This window comes from Eumetopias jubatus, unplaced genomic scaffold, assembly GCF_037043125.1.
Source record: "Eumetopias jubatus isolate StellerSeaLion01/CBP00866 unplaced genomic scaffold, mEumJub1_p1.0 scaffold_10, whole genome shotgun sequence".
In the NCBI taxonomy this organism is placed as follows: Eukaryota; Metazoa; Chordata; class Mammalia; order Carnivora; family Otariidae; genus Eumetopias; species Eumetopias jubatus.
In genome coordinates, this window is record NW_028274816.1 from 47774514 (window position 1) to 47795035 (window position 20522).

The following is a 20522-nucleotide window of genomic DNA, read 5'->3' on the forward strand; positions in this document are numbered from 1 at the left end:
CCCCAGCTTTCTTTTGGTGTCCATTAGCATGGTAAATGGTTTTCCACCCCCTCACTTTCAATCTGGGGGTGTCTTTGGGTGTAAAATGAGTCTCTTGCAGACAGCATATTGATGGGTCTTGTTTTTTAATCCAATCTGATAGCCTGTGTCTTTTGATTGGGGCATTTAGCCCATTTACATTCAGGGTAACTATTGAAAGGTATGAATTTAGTGCCATTGTATTACCTGTAAGGTGACTGTTAACTGTCTGTTGTCTGTGTTCGTTTCTGCTCTTTGCTGCTTTTAGGTTCTCTCTTTGCTTAGAGGACCCCTTTCAATATTTCTTGGAGGGCTGGTTTCGTGTTTGCATATTCCTTTAGTTTTTGTTTGTTCTGGAAGCTTTTTATCTCTCCTTCTATTTTCAATGATAGCCTAGCTGGATATAGTATTCTTGGCTGCATATTTTTCTCGTTTAGTGCTCTGAAGATATCTTGCCAGTCCTTTCTGGCCTGCCAGGTCTCTGTGGATAGGTCTGTTGCCAATCTAATGTTTCTACCATTGTAGGTTACATATCTCTTCTCCCGAGCTGCTTTCAGGATTTTCTCTTTGTCTCTGAGACTCGTAAGTTTTACTATTAGATGTCGGGGTGTTGACCTATTTTTATTGATTTTGAGAGGGGTTCTCTGTGCCTCCTGGATTTTGATGCCTGTTTCCTTCCTCACATTAGGGAAGTTCTCTGCTATAATTTGCTCCAATATACCTTCTGCCCCTCTCTCTCTCTCTTCTTCTTCTGGGATCCCAATTATTCTAATGTTGTTTCGTCTTATCGTATCACTTATCTCTCGAATTCTGCCCTCGTGATCCTGTAGTTGTTTCTCTCTCTTTTTCTCAGCCTCTTTATTTTCCATCATTTGGTCTTCTATATCGCTGATTCTCTCTTCTGCCTCATTTATCCTAGCATTTAGTGCCCCCATTTTTGATTGCACCTCATCAATAGCCTCTTTGATTTCGATTTGGTTAGATTTTAGTTCTTTTATTTCTCCAGAAACGGTTTCTCTAATAACTTCCACGCTTTTTTCAAGCCCAGCTAGTATCTTTAAAGTCATGATTCTGAACTCTAGGTCCGACATCGTACTAATGTCCGTATTGAGTAGGTCCCTGGCAGACGGTACTACCTCTTGTTCTTTTTGCTGAGGTGATTTCTTTCGTCTTGTCATTTTGTCCAGAGGAGAATAGATGAATGAGAGAACAAAAGGCTAACAGGTTTACAACGTCCCCAGCAAATATACTGTATACAAATCAGAAAAGACCTGAAACCAGGGGAAAAGAAAGGGAAAGAAAGAAAAAAGAAAGAGAAAAAGAAAAAAAAAAGAAAAAAAGATAAAACAAAAACAAAACAATTCAAAAAAGGCAGAATATGATCAAATATGTTCAGGCTAGTGCATAGATCAGTGCCACACACTAGATTTTGGGCGTATTTTGGTCTGTTAGAAAAAAGTGCCTCCTAAAATTTTAAAGGAAGAAAGACATATATGTACAAAATAAGGGTTGATACAATGAAGGGATGGAAGATGACTGTAAAGATGAAAATTATAAAAGATTTTATAAAAGGACTTGGTAAGATAAGTTGTTTGAAAAAAGAAAGAAGATTTAAGGAAAAAAAAAAGGAAAAAGGGAGAGAATGTGATCAGGCAGGAGACTAGAACAAAGCCATACACTAGTGGTTTAGGGTATATTTTGATCTGTTAGAAGAAACTGTACCTCAAAATTTTAAAGAGAGAACAACTTATATATATATGCCAAAAACAAGGATAACTACTATGAAGGGATAAAATATGACTCTAAAAATGAAAAAAAAATAAAAAATGTTTTTTTTTTAAAAAAAGGGATTTATAAGATGTTGGTTGAAAAAGGGAAAAAGAAAAATAAAAAAAAGTCAACAAAAATTAACTTTGATGAAATAATGAATCATGGTAAAAAAAAAAAAAAAAAGAAGCCATGAATCTATGTGCAGTATTCCCCTAGCGCTGGAGTTCTCCTATTCTCCTTGATCGATCAACTTGGTCTTGGCTTGCTGGCTGTTTGTGCTGATCTTCTGGGGGAGGGGCCTGTTGCTGTGGTTTCCAAATGTCTTTGCGGGAGGCGGAATTGCCCCGCCCTTGTCGGTCCGGGCTAAGGAAGCTGCTCCAGTTTGCTCTCAGGAGCTTTTGTTCCCTGCAAGCTCTCGGTACAGCTTTGGAGGACCAGGGCGAAAATGGCGGCCTCCCAGTCTCCGCCTGGAGGAGCCGAGAACTCGGGGCCCCACTCCTCAGTGCGCCCCCAGAGAAAAGCAGTCACTTCCGTGTCCCCGGTCTCCGGCCGCACTCCGTGCTCACCCGGCCTGTGATCGAGAGTTGCTATCTCTGGCACCCGACCCCGCTCGGAGTCTCCAAACCCAGCAGATCCCTGCAGTGCGTTCCCGCACCGCTCCTCCCCGGGAAGGAAGGGGAGTCTCCCCGGATCTGCTGCTTGTTGGGTCCCTGCTGGGGGAGCCGTGCCCCGACTGGGCCGCAGATCACAGTTTGTGGCAACCCCGAGCTGAGAGCCCGCGACTCTGCTCCGTCTCTGCAGCCGGCTTCCCTGCTCTGATACCTGGGAGCTCTGCCGCACTCAGGCACCCCCGGTCTCTCTCTGACCCCAAGGGTCCTGAGACCACACTGTCCCGCGAGGGTTCCACCCCCCGCTTAGCCACTGGAGCGACGTCCCTCCACCGAGCCAACTTCTAAAAGGTCCGATTTTGTGCTCCGCGGCTCTAGCACTTGCCAGCAGCGGCCGGTGGAGGCCCCTCCCCCGCCGTCTATCCTCCCGAATATCACCTCGGATTCACTTCTCCGCACGTCCTACCTTCCAGTAAGTGGTCGCTTCTCTGTTCAGAGAGTTGTTGCTACTCTCCTGTTCGATCTCCTGTTGAGTTCGTAGGTGTTCAGAATGGTTTGATCCCTATCCAGCTGAATTCCTGAGACCAGACAAAATCTAGGTCTCCTACTCCTCCGCCATCTTGCTCCGCCCCCCCCCACTACCTTTTTGATGTCTGCAGGACCTTTAGCAATATACCATTTCATTCTTGATGTTAGCAATTTGTCTTCTCTCTTTTGTCAGCCTTGCTAGAGATTTGTCAGTTTTATTGGTCTTTTCATGAACTAGATATTTAATTTTCTCTATTATTTCTCTGTTTTCAGTTTCATTGATTTCTGTCTTTGTATTTATTATTTCCTTCCTTATGCTTGTTTGGGTTTATTTTTCTCTTATTTTCTAGCTTCTAGAGATGGAAACTTATATTGTTCATTTAAGGCCTGTCTTCCTTTTTTTTAAAGATTTACTTATTTTAGAGAGCTTGAGAGAGTGCGAGCTGGAGGAGGTACAAAGGGAGAGGGAGAGAGGGAATCTCAAGCAGATTCCCTGCTGAGTGTGGAGCTTGACGTGGGCTCGATGCCATGACCCTGAGATCATGACCTGAGCTGAAATCAAGAGTCAGTTGCTTAACTTACTGAGCCTACTTAACTGGGTGCCCCCAAAGCTTTTTTCTTTTAATGTAAGCATTCAATGTTATAAATTTCCTTCCTGTACTTAGCTGTCTCCCACAAAATTTGGTAAGTTCTATTTTCTTTTTTTTTCAGTTCAATGTATTTTTTTTTACATTTCCCTTAAGATTTTTCTCTTTGACCCATAGATTATTTTACCACCTCCCAACCTCTGTCTCTGAACCAATCTGTGCCTCGTATCTGTGAGTTCATTTTGTTTGTTTGTTTTTTAGATTCCACATAATAAGTGAGGTCAGACAGTGTTTGTCTTTCTGTTTGGCTTATTTCACTTAGCATAATGCCCTTAAAGTCTATCCATGTTGTCACAAATGGCAAGATTTCCTTCTTTCTTATGGCTGAATAATATTTCATTGTATATGCACACCACATTTTCCTTATCCATTCATCCACTGATGCACACTTAGGTTGCTTCTATGTCTTGGCTATTGTAAATAATGTTGCAGTGAACTTGGAGGTGCCATAGTTTTTGAATTAGTGCTTTCACTTTGTTTTGGTAAATACCCAGAAGTGAAATTCCTGGACCATATATTAGTTCTATTTTTAATATTTTGAGGAACTGGCATGGTTTTTGAGTTAACATTCTTCAGATAAATACCCAGAAGTGGAACTGCTCAGACATACGGTACTTCTATTTTTTAATTTTTTGGAAGAAATCAAATTTCTTTTGATTAATGTTGGTATAGTATATCCTTTTACATTATTTTATTTTCAACTTACCTATCTAATTATATTTGAAGTTATTTTCTTATGGACAGCATATAGTTGGGTCATGTTTTTTATTCACTCTGTCAATCTCTTTTTTCATTTGTGTATTTACACTACTTACATTTAATGTAATACTTACATGGTAAGGCTTAAACTTGTCATTTTGTTCTTGTTTTCTCTTTGTTCTCTCTGTTTTTAATTTGTTTTTCTCCTCCCTTCCTGTGGGTCTCTTGAACTATTTTATTTTATTTATTTTTTAAGATTTTATATAATTAATAGAGAGAGCACGAGAGAGCAAGCAAGGGGGATCAGCAGGCAGAGAGGGAGAGGGAGAAGCAGGCTCCCCACTGAGCAGGGAGCCTGATGCGGGACTCAGTCCCAGGACTCTGGGATCATGACTTGAGCTGAAGGCAGATGCTCAACTGCTTGAGCCACCCGGGTGTCCCTCTCTTGAACAATTTTAAAATTCCATTTTGATTTACCTATAGTGTTTTTGAGTATATCACTTTGTATAGCTTTTTTAGTGATGGATCTAAGTATTACATTATATAGAACTTACCAAAATCTACTGTTTTCAACATTTTACCAGTTCAAGTATAGAAACCTCCTTCCACATCCCTTTACCCTCTCCTGTTTATAATTGTCTTAAATACTTCCTCTACATAAAGAACAGCATTACACAGTGTTATGGTTTTTACTTTGATTGCCAAGCATAATTTAGAAAACTCAAGAAGAGAAGGAAAGTCTATTGTATTTACCCATAGGTTTGCTCTTTCCATGTTCTTTCTTCCTTTTTGGTGTTCCAAGATTTCTTCTTTTTTTTAAATTATTTTCTTTCTGTTTAGAGAATTCCCTTTAGCCATTCTTTTTGGGTTTCTGTTGGTTAAAAATTCCTTTAGCTTTCCTTCATCTGAGGATGTCTTGATTTCCTCTTCATTCCTGAAGGATATTTTTCACTAGACATAAGTTTCCAGATTGATAGTTCTTTTCTTTCAGTAGCTGAGAAATGTTGTTTCAGTTCCTTAGTCCTCCATGGTTTTTGATATGAAATCTACTGTCATTTGAATGGGTTTTCTCCCTATAGGTAATGTGTCATTTCTCTGTGGTTGTTTTCAAGATTTTTTCTTTGTCTTTAGTTTTTAGAAGTTTGACTATTATGTGTCTTGCCATGGATTTCTTTGGGTTTATCTTGTTTGGGATTCACTCAGCTTCTTGAATCTGATGTATGGGTTTTGTTTGTTTGTTTTGTCAAATGAGGGACATTATTTCTTCAAATGTTTTCTAAGCCTCACCATCTTCCTCCTCTCTTCCGAGGCGCCAATGACTTTAATGTTAGATCTTTTGTCATATAGCCACACGTGCCCCTGAGGCTCTGTTCATTTATTTTTTCAGTTTCTTTTCTCTCTGCTGTTCAAATTGGTTAAATTCTATTGTTCTATGTTCCATTTCACTGATCGTTATTTCTATAATCCCCATTCTGCTGTTGAGCCCATTCATTAAGGTTTTTATTTCAGTTATTGTATTTTTTTAGTTCTAAAATTTCCTTTTGATTCTTCTTTATAGCTTCTTTCTTTAATGACACGCTCTATTTTTTTCATTTGTTTCAAGCATGTTTGTAATTGCTCACTGAAGCATTTTTATGATGGCTGCTTTAAAATCTTTGTCAGATAATTCCAACATCTGTGTCATCTTTGTGTTTGTGTCTGTTGATTATCTTCTCACATTCAGTTTGAGAACTTCTTGGTTCTTAGTATGCCAAGTGATTTATAATTGAAACCTCGGCTTTTGGGGTATTATTTATGGGACTGGATCTTATTCAAATCTGTGCTTTAGAAAGCCTCCTGTGACAGTGCTCCAGTGAAATGAATGGGGGCACTGCCTCATTATTGCCAAGTGGGGTAGAAGTTCAGGTTCTCCACTCAGCCTCTCCTGACACCTGGTGTGTGTGTGTGTGTGTGTGTGTGTGTGTGTGTGTGTGTGTGTGTGTGTGAAGTTTTCTTATTATTGCTAGGCAGGGATAGAAGATCACGTTCCCCATTATGCATCGACTAATACCACCCTGGCTGTGAGAGGGAGGGGTACTTCATTACTGTTCTCCACACCACTTCATGTAGATTCCACAGTAGGAGGTGGGCTTATGACCACTGAGTGAGGTGAAAGTCCTGACCCTCCCCTAGACCTCCTCTTACACCACTTTAGTGAGGAGAATGATGCCTCATCACCACTGGGTGGGGGTGGATGTTCGGGCTCCCCAAGTGGTCTCCACTAACACTGTGGGGAGGAATAGTCCAGTGGGGATGGAGGGCCCAGCTCCACATTCAGCCTCCTCTGGCACCACTCAGATGTGGTAGGGGGTAGTGGCCTGGACTCTTCTTTACGGCCTAGCAAGGGCCCCACTCAGCCTTTGCTGTCAGGGGTGGGAGTGAAGCAGCAGGTTTTTCTGTGATATTTAGCTGGAGCAGAGCAGTTATTGCCTGAAAGATTTGTCTTTCTGGGTTGCCCCTTTCTTGGTTCTTTGGCTAGAAGAGCAGAGTTTTGCTGAACTTTTTTTCTGAGCCCATTGGCATTTCCAGTTGCTTGTTTCTTCAGTATCCAGTGAAACCCAGGGAATTCACCATCATATCATTCCTCAGGTCCCAAGGTCCCTAACAGTGTGTCTTCTCTCAACCTTTCAGTGTCTTCTTATGCTTGTTTTATAACATCCAGGGATCCAGGGTTTTTAGTTGTTCTTAGCAAAAGAAATAGGGAAGAATACACCTTCCCAGAACATCACTGTTTTTTTGAACAAGCTGTTCTTTCCCTTTTCTGTTTCCTTCTCAATGGCTGGCAGTCAGTAGAGTTTGGTGATGCCAGGGTACAGATTTCTCAGAGACTTCCCTGTTCAAACCCCTGTAGGATTTGAATGGCTTTAGCTGATGTCTGGTTCCGGTCTCAAGACACTCACCGACTAGAAGCCTGACCAAGTGGTAAGTTTCCAGTCTCATGACTTGCCCATTCAATAACACTTCACGTTAAGTTATCGTTTTTCTTCCTGATATCTGTGTGCTCTTCCCTTGACCCTTGGGAGCTGCTGAAGCATCAGTGTAACTGACCAGACTCCCTACCATTCTTGCCTTTGGAGGAAAAGTATGGGAATGAGAATAACTGGATGGTAGCACTAAACTACAAATACTTTCAGATTGCCTTCTGGCTTTTTCAGCAGGCTGGCAGTTCTAAACTGCTTGGCTTGAATTATCAGCATTTCCTGAGAGCTGGATAGAGGGGAAGTTGTGGAGGAACTACGTCTAACTATCTGATGTATAAATCCATATACTGAAACTAAAAACTGACCGTGGGTACTCGAGCGTTCCCTCCAATCTGCCTCTGAGCCCACATCGTCCTTGTTCCCTCTTTTCCCAACTCTCCACTTTGCCATGCCTCTTGGTTGCCCTGTGAGTCACTGAGGGGCAGGGGGTGTGGCCGAGGAGGGTGAAAATCCTTCGCTGTGCTTCCCCTTTCACTCTCAGATGCTGCCAGGGTCCCCGAAGAAGGAAGACACGAGGAAACAGGTAAAAACTATTTTGCTCTCTTTTGCATCCGGCGAGCTAGCATGGAGCAACTGCTGTGTGCCAGGCACAATTCTTGGGCCTGGGAGCACAGTGGGAAGCCCCCCACCGCTCTTGCCTATGTTATAACAGGATACAGACCCCTGTCTTTGAGCATGCCCCTTGATGGGCTTGATGAGTCTTCTGAGAGTAAGATGGGTCACCAGATGCCCAAGAGGGAAGAATGGACTCAGGGAGGCTGGCTCTGAGGTCTTGTAAGGCCCTCAATGGGCCTGTGTTGAGCAGGCCACAGGTCTGGATAGCGTGGCCTTGTCCTGAGCCTTTGTGCCCAATGCCTATTGTTCCCCACCTCTACGCCCTACCCTGTCTCAGCAGCCTTCCAATTCCAGGCCCGTGGTCCCACTTCTTATGTCCTGGAGACTGCCTGGAGCTGCTGGGGGTGAGCACACAGCCCTGCTCTAAGAAGTGCCCTTTCCCACTCGTCCTGGCGTCCCCAAGCCATTCCCCCATGAGGGCGGCTGGTGGCAGAGGGGGCACAAGGGTCCAGCTGCTGGAGGCTAGTCTTTACCACAAAAAATGGAATCTAGCCCTTGCCACAGCTCTTATAGAAACTCAAAGGGGACCCACAGCACATCCCTCAAAACACTGACCTGCAACCCTGCCAAGTTTTTCACGGGAAATGTAAAATCGGTTCCATGGCTAAAGAAGTGTGAACAATGGACTATACTTTAGCCCCCATGCTGGGAGATGTCTGATGCGCACCCAGCTGATTAAAGGGATCAAAAAGACTCACAGTTGGGAATCTATTTACCTTTTCTAAAAATATTTTGTTTATTTGACAGAGAGAGACACAGTGAGAGAGGGAACACAAGCAGGGGGAGTAGGAGAGGGAGAAGCAGGCTTCCCGCCGAGCAGGGAGCCCAATGTGGGGCTCGATCCCAGGACCCCGAGCCAAAGGCAGACGTTTAACGACTGAGCCACCCAGGCGCCCCTCTATTCACCTTTTTTAACCCAGCTTTTCTCAAGTGGATGTGGCCTTGAAGACGTTTTTGTGTGTAGCACTATTAGCACCTGCAGAGCTGGTGTCGGTTCTGCCTGGAAATTCTGTCCCCATTCAGAGCTCTCATCCCTAACCCAGGCCCAGCCCAGGCCAGCACAGGCACTACTCCTGGGGACCGACCCCCTTCCTGCTCAGCAAGCAGCCTAGCTTTCCCCACGCTGGGTACTGGACACCCAACAGCATTTGGCATGAGCCACGCAGCCTGAGGAGAGAAAGAGCCCGAGGGGCTGAGGGGCCCTTGTTGGTGGAAATTTTGGCTGGGCAGGTGGGAGGGGTGCAGGTCTGTGCTGAGACCGGAGACACACTCTGTCACACATCCTGCTAACTCTAGAGGGACCAGCACAAAGAGGCCCAGCCATGCAAATTGGGACTTAAATTTAACTCTCTGTAAAGGTAACTCTATGTAAAATCTAGTAAGGTGGCAGATAAGCTCACTGATGTCTCCAAGAGAGACAGATGGGTCGTGGCTGCACACTGGGGGCCCTTGGACTGCCTCCAGCCTGTAGACAGGTTTGGTTTGGCCAGCACCATGTTTGTTGGTTTGTTCGTTTCCAAAAGCAGGGCATTTCACATGAAAATCTGGCTTCTTACTTCTCCAAAAGCAGTGGAAGGTCAGGCAGTGCTGAGCTCATGTTCCCAACTGGCAACAATTGGCTGGGACTGAGAGCATCATTGCCTTTACCTAAGACATGACCTCTGTCCCCACCTGGCCAATTTGTGTTTTCTTCCCAACCCCCGGGCTTCTCTAAGTGGGATCATTGGACCACATTCTGCTAAGTTCTTCTAGACCCCTCTAAATGCTCTCCTAGAATCACACTTAATTATTAGTTTTAGAGTAATTTTGTTCCTGGTCTTTAAAATCAAGTTTTGACCATGGCTCTGCCCTACATAAAACCCTTCACTAGTTGCCTCAAGGTGAGCTTCAAGTTACCCTGGACCTGGGATTCATGGCACTCAGTGGTCTGGTGCCACTCAAAACCTGAGAGGTGGGCAGGAAGTTTGTAAAATTATGGATGGATGGATGGATGGATGGATGGATGGAAGGAAGAATGGAATGAAGGGTGGATGGGTGGATGGATGGATGGATGGTTGGATGGATGGATGGAAGGAAGGAAGGATGGGATGGATGGAAGGATGGATGGATGGATGGATGGATGGATGGATGGAATGAAGGGTGGATGGGTGGATAGATGGATGGATGGTTGGTTGGATGGATGGAAGGATGGAATGAAGGATGGATGGGTGGGTGGATGGATGGATGGATGGATGGAAGGAAGAATGGATGGATGGATGATGGATGGATGGATGGATGGAAGGATGGAATGAAGGGTGGATGGGTGGATGGATGGATGGTTGAAGGAAGAATGAATGGATGGATGGATGGAAGGAAGGATGGATGGAAGAAAGGAAGAAGGGCTAGGAAGAGAGGCAGGTTCACTGTACAGAGTTCTTAGGCTGACAGAATAGACATGGCATTCCCACAAAAGGCCCATGAACATCCAGAATTCACATCTTGCAATGCAACCAGATGTGGTCCTCCTAAGATCAAGGAAGAGGGGTTGGAGCTTGGTGGGTGAGCAAGAAAAGCCATCTGAAAGAAGTAAGCGACCAGATGGCTCAAAGACAAATTCTTCCCAGCCCAGGCTCCTGCCTAGACACAGCACCATGCAGCTCCTCGGCCCCTCGCTCCTGCTCCTTGGTAAGAACTGTGGTCTAGGCTTGGGTTCTGGGATGTCTGTGGGAGCTGGAGGAGGAGGAGAGCTCTGGAGCAAAGAGTAAGTGTTGGGGAGGGTGGGGACAAGCAGGGTATATGTGTGTGCGTATACACACATATACGTATACACCTCTCTTTGTGTACCTTCCTCTCTCCCTCTATCTTCAGAGGGGATTCTTTATTCATTTGAAAGCTCTTTATGTCCTTCAATAATGTTTTTTGATCAGTGTGGTGGGTTCCAGAATACTTGGCCTTCTCTGACTCAACTAAATGGAGATTTGAGCATCCCCACACTCTCTACAGCTGGGATGGGGCCTGCGTCTGGATTCCCTGTCAATACACAACTCCACTGCGTAGAGATCAGCTGGACAACCTGATCTTGTACAGCAACTATGAATATGACGACACCACCAAGAACTTCAAGGGGCCCATTCTCTATGAGAAAACAAAGTCTTTGAGGGATGACCATACCCCAGAGAGGGTTCAGTTCCTGGGAGACCAAAAATCCAACTGCACCATAAGCATCAACCCTGTGTTTGAAAAAGACAATGGCTGGCTGGGGCTGAGGTTGACAACGAAGGCTGGCAAATGGATGGAGAAAATAGACCTCAACGTCTCTAGTAAGGCCCTGGGGGATGGGGTCCTCTGCCTCAGTTTCGGGCAAGGAGGAAGGTGGGAAACCCCCAACTCCCGGGACAGGGGTCGCAAACCAGACTACTTGTAGAGGCCAGGCAGGAGGTGCCAGTAAGTGACCGGGGCATAACGAGACAATGGGGCCTGCTGCCCGAGTACTTGTCTCTCCTCAACCATTGCACCTGCCCCTCAGCTTCCACCCATGCAGGAATCTGGGTTCCAGGTTGCCTGATTTTTCTTTTCTTTTCTTTTGAAGATTTTATTTATTTATTAGAGAGAGAGAGAGAGAGAGCACAAGCACAGGGAGTGGCAGGCAGAGGGAGAAGGAGAAGCAGGTTTCCCACCGAGCAGGGAGCCTGATGAGGAGCTGATCCCAGGATCCTGGGATCATGACCTGAGCCGACTGAGCCACCCAGGTGCCCTGGGTTGCCTGATTTTTCAAAAGAAGTTGGAAATCTTTGATTTGAGTGAAATCTCGCAATGCCTTAATGTTGTCGATTGATTCTAATTAGGCCTTCATGTCTAAGAGAGACACAGGTAGGGGATGAATGAAACCTAGGCCTGGGACCTCCACCCCACAGCCTGTTTCTTCAGTGCAGGGGTTGGAGGGGTCTAAGCTAAGCAGCCCTACACTGCAATGAGAGATGTAGCTTCAGACCTGCAGTCGTAGGGTGGCCCAGCCCCAGGGATCCCTAAAGGAATGCCGTGCTGGATGGCTCCCAGTATTGAGGCCATTACAAACGCAGGTTTGTCATCAAAGCCAAGAAAGGCATGGTGACCTAACCTGGTAAAATTCCCTCGGGGTCGGGGAGCGATCTTGAAAATGTTTAGAGAGCAAACATCAGGAAAGGAGAACGAGGTAAGTATAAAATATAAAATCTGATTCCTAAGGAGCATCAGCATTCACTAGACCTTTTAGAGAATGTTTCGGCGGAGCAAAAGTGATTCAAGGCGGAGAAAGACAGGCCCAGAGAGAGGTGGAAGGGACTGGAGAGGGGCTCCTGAGGGCTTCTTCGGGGGCGGGGCATCTACAGCCAGGTGTGAGAGGCTGGCACAGGCCTCCCAGGCCTCCAGCTTGGCCCCTACTCTTTTGCAGAGACGCCCCTGTCACCTCACATTCAGCTCCCTCCAGAAATCCAGGAGTCCCAGGAAGTCACTCTGACTTGCTTGCTGAATTTCTCCTGCCCTGGGTACCAGATCCAGCTGCAGTGGTCCCTGGAGGAGCCTGCCGTCACCTCGACCTCCCTGACCACCAAGACTGTCTCCACCCAGAGCAAGCTCACCTTCCAGCCGCAGTGGACGCACCACGGCAAGAATCTGACCTGCCAACTCTGGGACCCCAAAGCAAAGCGGATCCTCTCCGAGGAAACGGTGTTGCTGGATGTGAAGCGTGAGTGTCCGCGAGTGCCAGGGATGAGGGTTTTGTCTCTTCTCCTCAACCCCTCAGAGCGCACCAAGGGTAGCAGGCACCTCCACGGAAGGACACATAATCGGTCCATGAACACCCACGGCTGGGAAAGGTCCAGCCAGGGCTGCATCCCTCCACCACCCCTGTTGTCAGCCCCAGTGTTTCAGGGAACAGATTCATCTTAGCATCTGCTTTGGTCTAGAAGAATAACAGAATTTAATATCCTCGAGCCATGATGTGAATTTGAGATCATGTGGTGGTTTTTTTTTTTTTTCCCCTGGGTAGGGGGTGTGGGGTAAGAAATGTTTTCGCATCATTGTTTGTGCCCCATTCATTCATTCAGTAAATATTTACTACGAGCCTCCTAGGTGCCAGGCCTGTTCTTGCCCACTGAGGAGCTGGCACTGCCGCTGGGGAAGACAAACAATGACTGGATTAACAAAGAAATACTGAACTTAAGGGTAGGCAGTGATAAGTGTATTAGGAGGACGTAAAGCCGGGCTCAGACAGAGGGAGGGAGGGAAGGATGGAGGCTTCTCTGAGGACAGTGAACTTGGGTGAAAGGAAAGATTGAGGCAGGCAGCTATTTGCCAGAAGATCCCAGGAAAAGAAAAGAGCAAGGACAAAGGCCTGGGGGTAGGAGCTTTGTGCGCCTGCACCAGAGCAAGGGGCCAGAGAGCCTCAGCCCTGCATCTGAGGGGCCCAATGATAGGAAAGGAGGGCCAAGGCCAGACCTCATGGGTGGCAGCAGGGTTTTGGATTTTATTCTGGGTGTGGAATCCACTAAACGGTTTCAAGCAGGGGAGTGGCAAAGGCTGATTGACGGTATCAGGAAGACAGCTGACTGCTGGTGGAGACCAGAACTCTGGGAACGGGTGGGGGGTGGTGTGCAGAGCAAAGAGACAAGTTAGGAGTCTGTGACCATCACCCAGGTGCTTGGACCAGCCCACCCTTGTTGATAAGGGGGACAGCGAGTGGCTGCCCACACTCCCACGCTATGTGTAGGCCGCTGCTTTATCTGAATCAAAGCCCAGCGACTTCCCCCCACGTGACACCCCCTGAGAAGTCCCTACCCCCTCTCCTGCTGCCCCTCTGCTCCTCTAGATGTCCCAAAGTTGAAGATTGAGGTCAGCCCCGAAGGAGCCAATGTAACAGAGGGAGAATCTGTGACCATGACCTGCCAGGTCATCAGCAGCAACCCAGAGTTCCGGAGTATAGCCTGGCTCAAGGATGGGACCCAGCTGAGGGAGCAGGAGACACTCACGTTAACTCTGTCCTCTGTGACCAGGAAGATGAGTGGAGAGTACCATTGTGAGGCCTTCAATGATCTAGGCTCAGGACAGTCGGATGAAGTGTTCCTCCAAGTGTACTGTGAGCCTCCTGGGAGCTGGGAGGGGGGCAGGTAGGGAGTTAGCAGGGGGTGGAACCAAGACCCTTGAGAGGTGAACAGCAGAGGCCTCTGTTCACCTTCCTCCTCTGCCTCTGCACCTTTGTCCAGATGCTCCGGAACCTTCCAGGGTTGAGATCGTCTCCTCGCCAGCTAAGGAGGGAAATCAAGTAGAGATGACTTGTATGTCACGGGCCAATCCTCTTCCAACCAATTACACCTGGTATCACAATAAATTAGAAGTGCCAGGAAGGACAAACAAGACCTTCCAGATCCCGGCGGTCCTCCTCAGCCATGCGGGGCAGTATTCCTGCTTGGCCAAAAACAGACTTGGTGCTGGACCAATTGGCCAGGAGACTGAGCTAGATGTCCAATGTGAGTAGTCACAGGGCCTCTGGGTTCCAGCGGGTGCAGGAGATTCCTGGGTCCTAGCATGGACGGCAAGCAGGGGGGTCTCCCAACATGTATGCTCCCTGGGCGGATGCTTTGCTGCTGTTTCCCGTTGTATACCCAGCACCAGAACAGGGTCTGGCTCGTGGCAGGTGCTCAGTAGATGTTTGTTGAATGAATGAACTGCAAGCCGCCAGGGCCCCGTGAGGGACGCAGAGAACTTGGTGTCACTAGGCAGTGGCTGAGTTCCAGAAGGGGGCCTGAAGTTTTCGAGAACTGGAGCGAAATGTCTCACTGCCTCTCCATCAGAGGTCGGACCCTGTTTAACATAGTGAATCTTGTCTGTCAGTCGAGCCCAGGGCCAAGAGAATCCCTAAGCTTGAGCCTTGGACCCTGGGATATCAGAGTCTCCTAACAGAGCCAGATACTCTGATGGGGATGCTTGAATCCCGAACATCTAGACAGTGGGTGTGTGATGCAGCAGCAGCAGCAGCAGGAATGTTTCTGGAGTGTTTACTCCACTCTGAGTGCTTCATCTCATTTCCTCCTGGCATTGAATCTACCAGGTTAGGTGCTCTTAGGACCCCATCTGATGGTGAAGCAAACTGAGTCCCATGGTCCACGATCACTCAGCTCTCAGCCCGTCTTGCTCCAGAGCTGTGCTTTTCCCTCCCCCCGCCCCTTAATGCCTGCACTACAGCAAACTAGCTCTGCGCCCCAGGCCCCTGCGGAGACCCACAGACAGGGTGCCTCTGCCTTGCATACACCACGCATTCTCTGCTTGAGCTCTGCTCTGACCTGTCGCCTCCTCCTGCCCCAAACCACAGCCATGGCTCCTGTCCTCGCACAGATGCGAGAGGAAAGCCCGGGCCTTCCTTTGGTTAATTTAGGAATTAATCAGGGGATAGATTGGGGTGGGGGGCGGGGGGCGGGGTGGGTGGGGGTGGGTGGAGGAGTAAGCACTGGGAAAGGTAGTCTGGACAGCTGACTTTCCCTCACCCATCTGTCTGGTTTCCTCCCAGATGCACCCAAGGAGGTAACCACAGTGATTCAAAACCCCACACGGATTCGAGAAGGAGACACTGTGACCCTGTTCTGTAACTACAGTTCCAGTAATCCCAGAGTTACCCGATATGAATGGAACCTCCAAGGCTCCTGGAAGGAACAATCACCCGGGGTGCTGATAATTCAAAAAGTTGCCTGGGACGCCAGGCCGATCACCTGTGCGGCCTGTAACCAGTGGTGCTCATGGGCTCCCTCTGTCAACTTGGATGTCCAGCGTGAGTGACCGGGCAAGGGGAACCAAGAGGTAGCCCAGCTGGGATATGGGCTCTCAGGGTGAGGGGACTGGGGCCTGGGCTGGAACCTTCACAGAGAATTGAGGGCTGAGAGTCTATCCTTAGGGCCAGGAAGAGGGAAAGGGACCCAAGAGGTCAGCCTGAGGCCCTTGCTCTCCAGATGCCCCCAAGGATGTCAGGGTCCAGCAGATCAGCCCCCCTTCTGAGATTCACTCCGGGCACCGAGTCCTCCTTGGATGTAACTTCTCAAGTAGCCGCCCCAGAGATGTCCGCTTCTTCTGGAAGAGAAATGGAATCTTTCTGAAGGAAGGAAAGGAACTGAGCTTTGACTCCATCTCTCCAGAAGATGCCGGCAATTACAACTGCTTCATCAACAACTCCATAGGACAGACCATGTCTGAGGCCAGGAGGCTCCAAGTGCTGTGTGAGTGAGTGGCTGGAGCTGGAGACAGACAGAAGAGCCCGTGACCAGCTACCTGGATCCCGATTTTGCTTCTCCTTGTAGATGCACCAAGGATGCTGCGTGTGGCCATCAGCCCAAAGGACCAAGTGATGGAGGGGAAGAAGGCAGTCCTGACATGTGAGAGCGATGCAAACCCTCCCATCTTCCAGTACACCTGGTTTGACTGGAATAACCAGAACCTCCATCATTATGATCAGATGCTGAGATTGGATCCCGTGAAGATCCAGCACTCAGGCGCCTATTGGTGTGAGGCGACCAACCAGCTGGGCAGGGTCCAGTCGCCCCCCAGCACCCTCACTGTCTACTGTAAGGCCCCTTCCCTCTCCTTCTCTGGCCCCTCCTTCTCCTTCCCTCCCTCCCCTGTCCTGTGGGGCAGCCCAGCCAGTCACTCCCAGGCACAGTGCCTGCTCCACACAGGCTCACCTGTCTTCCTCCTTCTCGAAGTCTCTCCGGACTCTCTCTAGGGCAGTTCTCTCTCAGGCCTCCCTGCCTGCCAGACATCCTGAGCTCCTGCTGGGTCCCTCTCTGTCTCACCCTTGGTAGCCCGCTTAGCTTTATCTGTTGAGATTTCTGTATTTTTTTTTTAAACTTTTTCTTTATTTATTCATGAGAGACAGAGAGAGAGAGAGAGAGAGAGGCAGAGGGAGAAGCAGGCTCCCAAGGAGCAGGGAGCCTGATGTGGGACTCGATCCCAGGACCCCGGGATCATGACCTGAGCCGAAGGCAGACGCCTAACCATCTGAGCCACCCAGGTGCCCTGTATTTTTTTTTTTAAGACAAGGCAAAATAAAATAGCACGAAAGGGTAAATAGTAGAAAGACACCTCTCCTTTCTTTCTCCCTGAGGACTCTTCCCCTCCCTGAAGGCCTTCACCGCCGGCAGCTGTCTGCATCTCTTTACAGAGCTATTCTGCACGCGCACAATACAATAAGTAGGCCTAGTCTGCACTCTCGTCATCACGCAAATCGCAGGAGAGCTCACACGTTGTCCTGGACGTTCTTTTCTCCCACATAACAATACCACTCAGAGATTGTTCTATATCCGTGCATGCAAGGGTCTGGAAACAATGGGGAAGTTATTTAATTGATTTATTGTACTTTTTCAGATCAAACTTGGAGGCATGGCTTTAGGTTTAGAGGATCATGGCCTGCAAAGCTGGATGCCTGAACGGGTTATTTGGAAATGCAACATATTGTATAAAAACCTGTGTCTGGGGTCTCCACTTTTGCAGATACCCTGGCAACCTGCCCCTTTCCCTCAGGGCTGCACTGTTGTTGTCTTCCCATGCGTGGAAGCGGCAAACCCTATCTACCCCGCGCTTTCCCCACAGCCCTGCGCTGTCTCTGGCTCTGGTACCCCTGAAGGACAGCTGCAGGATAAATTCCTACATGGAATTGCTGTATCAAAAGACAAGTGATTTTAAGTTCTGATAAGTATGGCCAAGCAGCCTCTAAGGAAGCTGCAGCTTTTACTGCATGTGCTGTGTGTGCCTGTGTCTGTCACAAAACAGGTGCTTTCCTGAGAGTTAGCCCTTTCCTCCCAACGGGGCCCCAGTGGACAGGGGCCGGCTTCTCCCTTTCTGTGCATCACGGCCCCTACGTGTGGAGAAGTTGCCCAGGCAAGGAGAGCGGCCGTGCAGAGAAGTTGAGGATGCCTCCCGGGAAAATGCTGCAAGGCAATGCTGGCCCGTGATCTGAGAGAGGCAGTATCCCCAACTCATGGTCGCTCCTTCCCCCACCAGACAGCCCCGAGACCATCGGCAGGCGAGTGGCTGTGGGAGTGGGGTTCTGCCTGGCCACCGTACTCCTGGTGTTCTGGGGAGTCAAACTTCAGCGAAGGTGAGCTCCTCCCAAGGCTCATGTCCCTTGGCTCTCCCTGATTCCTTCCCCGGAGTGACTCCAGTCGACCATCCTGGAGACCCCAGCATGTCCACTGCACAGGGTCCTGTTCCCACTCCCCTGATCCTCACGAGTGGGGCTTTATTTCTTAGCTGGAAGAGGATACGGAGCCAGCAGGGGCTCCAGGAAAGTTCCAGTGGGCAGAGCTTCTTTGTGAGGAAGCAAAAGGTAGGATGGAAAAAGACCCGGAGGCAGACCCAGAAGTCAAGGGGGGACCAAGGGGGGTGCAGAGCACTTGGGGGGGGAGGTCGGAGGTCAGAGACCAGGGGAGGGGGACTCAGGTGGAGAAAGGAGTGGCAAGAACTGAGGCCTTGTCTCTCTCCCAGGTCAGAAGGGCCCCGCTCTCCGAAGACCCCCACTCCCTGGGGTGCTACAATCCGGTGATGGAAGATGCCATCAGTTACGCCACCTTGCGCTTTCCTTTCGGCGAGACTGACACACCAAGACTTGGGTACCCAGTGAGGGTCCTGTGAGGGTGACGCGTGCACCCGGGGAGGGCTGTGGGAGGAAGGGCTCGGCTCCTGTCCCGCCTGCCCTCTTTGTGACAGGCCTGTGAGCCAGCCTCCGCTCTGGGGTGCTCTCGGGGGCTGGGGGAGTTGGAAATAGGAGGAGAGTTCACGCGAAAGGCTTCATCTGCGGTCAGCCATCTGCCCTCCCTCAGAGATGCAGGGACCCTGGAGACAGAGAGGCCTTCTCCAAACAGGGACGACACCGTCACTTACTCTGTCTTGCAGAAGTGTCGAGAGGTAATAGGGCAGGGCTGTGGAAGGAGGGGTTGCGGGGGACCTGGCCTCAGTTGTGAGTCCAGATGGGAAGGATTTGGCGGCCTCCGTGGTGGCAAGGGCTGGTGGGGGCGTTTTGCTCAGACACGGGTGTGGTCGGAGCCAGGGCAGCACAGCCCAGTCCGAGACGCTGACTGCAGCCAGCGTGGGGACAAGAAGACTCCTGCTCGGGCTCTTGGCCCCCCGGGAGGAGCCAGGGAGGGAACAGGCAGGGAACGCAGACCGGGAGGCCCGTGGCCTCACACAACGTGGCTTTCTCAGGGCGACTATGAGAACGTGCTTCCAGACAGTCCAGAAGATGAGGGGATACATTACTCAGAGCTGGTTCATCTTGGGTTGGGGAAGCGGCCTGTGGCCCAGGAAGCCGTGGAATACGTGACCCTCAAGCACTGACAGGCCAAACCTGCTGGAGCAGAGGCACCAAGGGAGGGACTGCAGGGGCCGGGTGGTCGTGGAGACCGCCCCACCCACTCCTGCTCAGTCGCAAAGCCACTCGGCCTCCCCTCCACATGCAGGCACATGCACGCATGCCCATCACCAGTGATGCCTCAGTCAGCGCCCAGAACGTCGGTATGTGGCCCAGAGGCAGGCTTCCTTCTCAACGATGGTAACCCTGACCCTCCCAAAGGCCTGCTCCCCGTCTGCTCTCTTTCCCACGGGGAAGGTTGTCTAAACACTGACCCTGCACTGCACACATCCCCCTGCCCCTCCCCGACCACCTGCCACCGCCCACCCCCTCAAACCCCGTCCCCAGCAGGCCAGCGTCCCTGCTGGGATCAGCTTGTTACTGTATTTTTTTTCTTTCCCTCTCCATTCCTATGGCCCCCTCATCCCTGCTCTGAAAGCCCCACTCACTCGTCCTGTGCCTAATTTCTGCCTCTGGGGCAAAGCTCAGGGAGAAGAGGGGCTGTCCTGGGCTGGGTTCTCCTCCACGCATCAGTGAGGCATTCCATTACGCTGCTGCAGCCCCTGCCCTCGGGGGTCTTGTGGGCTGAGACACACACTGGTGTGGACAGACGTGTTAACACACACAGAACTGCATAATAAAAATGGCTCAGATACCACTTCAAAGTGAACAACTTCCAGTTTGTGAGGTCAGAGTAACAACGGGGAGATTTAGGAGGGCCTCGTGGGGCTTGGGGAGAAGAGAAAGGGGTTGGGGCAACCTCAGGGTCAAATCAGCAGACCGGGGAGTCCATTGTCTTGTTGCAAAGGGTGCACTGGCCCTACAGGTGGACCAGCGCAAGTCTGAGTCCTGACCCTTCTGCTAATGAGCTCAGTGACCAGCTCATCTGAGCCTCAGTTTCTTCATCTGCAAAATGGAGGTGCCACCACCTACGGTGCAGGCGGCTCAAGATAAGAAGTGAGGGACGGGGCGCCTGGGTGGCTCAGTTGGTTGGGCATCTGCCTTCGGCTCAGGTCATGATCCCAGAGTCCTGGGATCGAGCCCCGCGTCGGGCTCCCTGCTCTGCGGGGGGGCCTGCTTCTCCCTCTCCCACTCCCCCTGCTTGTGTTCCCTCTCTCACTGTGTCTCTGTCAAATAAATAAATAAATAAATACAATATTTTCTTAAAAAAGAAGAAAAAATAAAAAAATAAAAAAAAGAAGAAGTGAGGGACAGTAGTACATATGTTGGAGTCACATTATCAGAAACCTGACATAACAGCCAAAAGTCCCTA

At 49.3% G+C, this 20522-nt stretch overlaps 1 protein-coding gene across 9 annotated transcripts; it reads left to right on the forward strand.

Annotated features, from left to right (window-relative positions):
* The first annotated feature begins 2849 nt into the window (after nucleotides 1-2849).
* CD22 (CD22 molecule) lies at nucleotides 2850-20397 on the forward strand. 9 transcript variants are annotated; one of them, XM_028123545.2, is made up of 16 exons: nucleotides 2850-2868; nucleotides 7161-7231; nucleotides 7772-7813; nucleotides 10509-10569; nucleotides 10812-11204; nucleotides 12314-12607; nucleotides 13730-13996; nucleotides 14124-14387; nucleotides 15425-15682; nucleotides 15861-16124; nucleotides 16206-16469; nucleotides 17905-18001; nucleotides 18154-18229; nucleotides 18388-18512; nucleotides 18723-18807; nucleotides 19105-19907. In XM_028123545.2, exons 3-16 carry the CDS (start codon nucleotides 7772-7774, stop codon nucleotides 19234-19236), a joined length of 2622 nt encoding a protein of 873 aa, XP_027979346.2. In that variant the 5' UTR covers nucleotides 2850-2868; nucleotides 7161-7231; the 3' UTR covers nucleotides 19237-19907. The 9 variants fall into 9 exon arrangements, 8 of the variants coding, with proteins under 8 accessions (XP_027979346.2, XP_027979348.2, XP_027979351.2 ...); XM_028123547.2 differs by lacking the exons at nucleotides 2850-2868; nucleotides 7161-7231 and having other exon boundaries at nucleotides 7783-7813; nucleotides 10514-10569; XR_015769369.1 differs by lacking the exons at nucleotides 2850-2868; nucleotides 7161-7231; nucleotides 7772-7813 and adding an exon at nucleotides 20076-20397 and having other exon boundaries at nucleotides 10493-10569; nucleotides 19105-19413.
* Nucleotides 20398-20522: the final 125 nt, after the last annotated feature.

What these genes read in the sequence shown, in the direction of transcription:
- CD22 (XM_028123545.2), top strand. Translation starts at nt 7,772, where the DNA reads ATGCTGCCAGGGTCCCCGAAGAAGGAAGACACGAGGAAACAG. An exon ending in ACTGACACACCAAGACTTGG is followed by an intron (nt 18,513 to 18,722) that starts GTACCCAGTGAG and finishes GCCCTCCCTCAG; the next exon opens with AGATGCAGGGACCCTGGAGA. An exon ending in TCTTGCAGAAGTGTCGAGAG is followed by an intron (nt 18,808 to 19,104) that starts GTAATAGGGCAG and finishes TGGCTTTCTCAG; the next exon opens with GGCGACTATGAGAACGTGCT.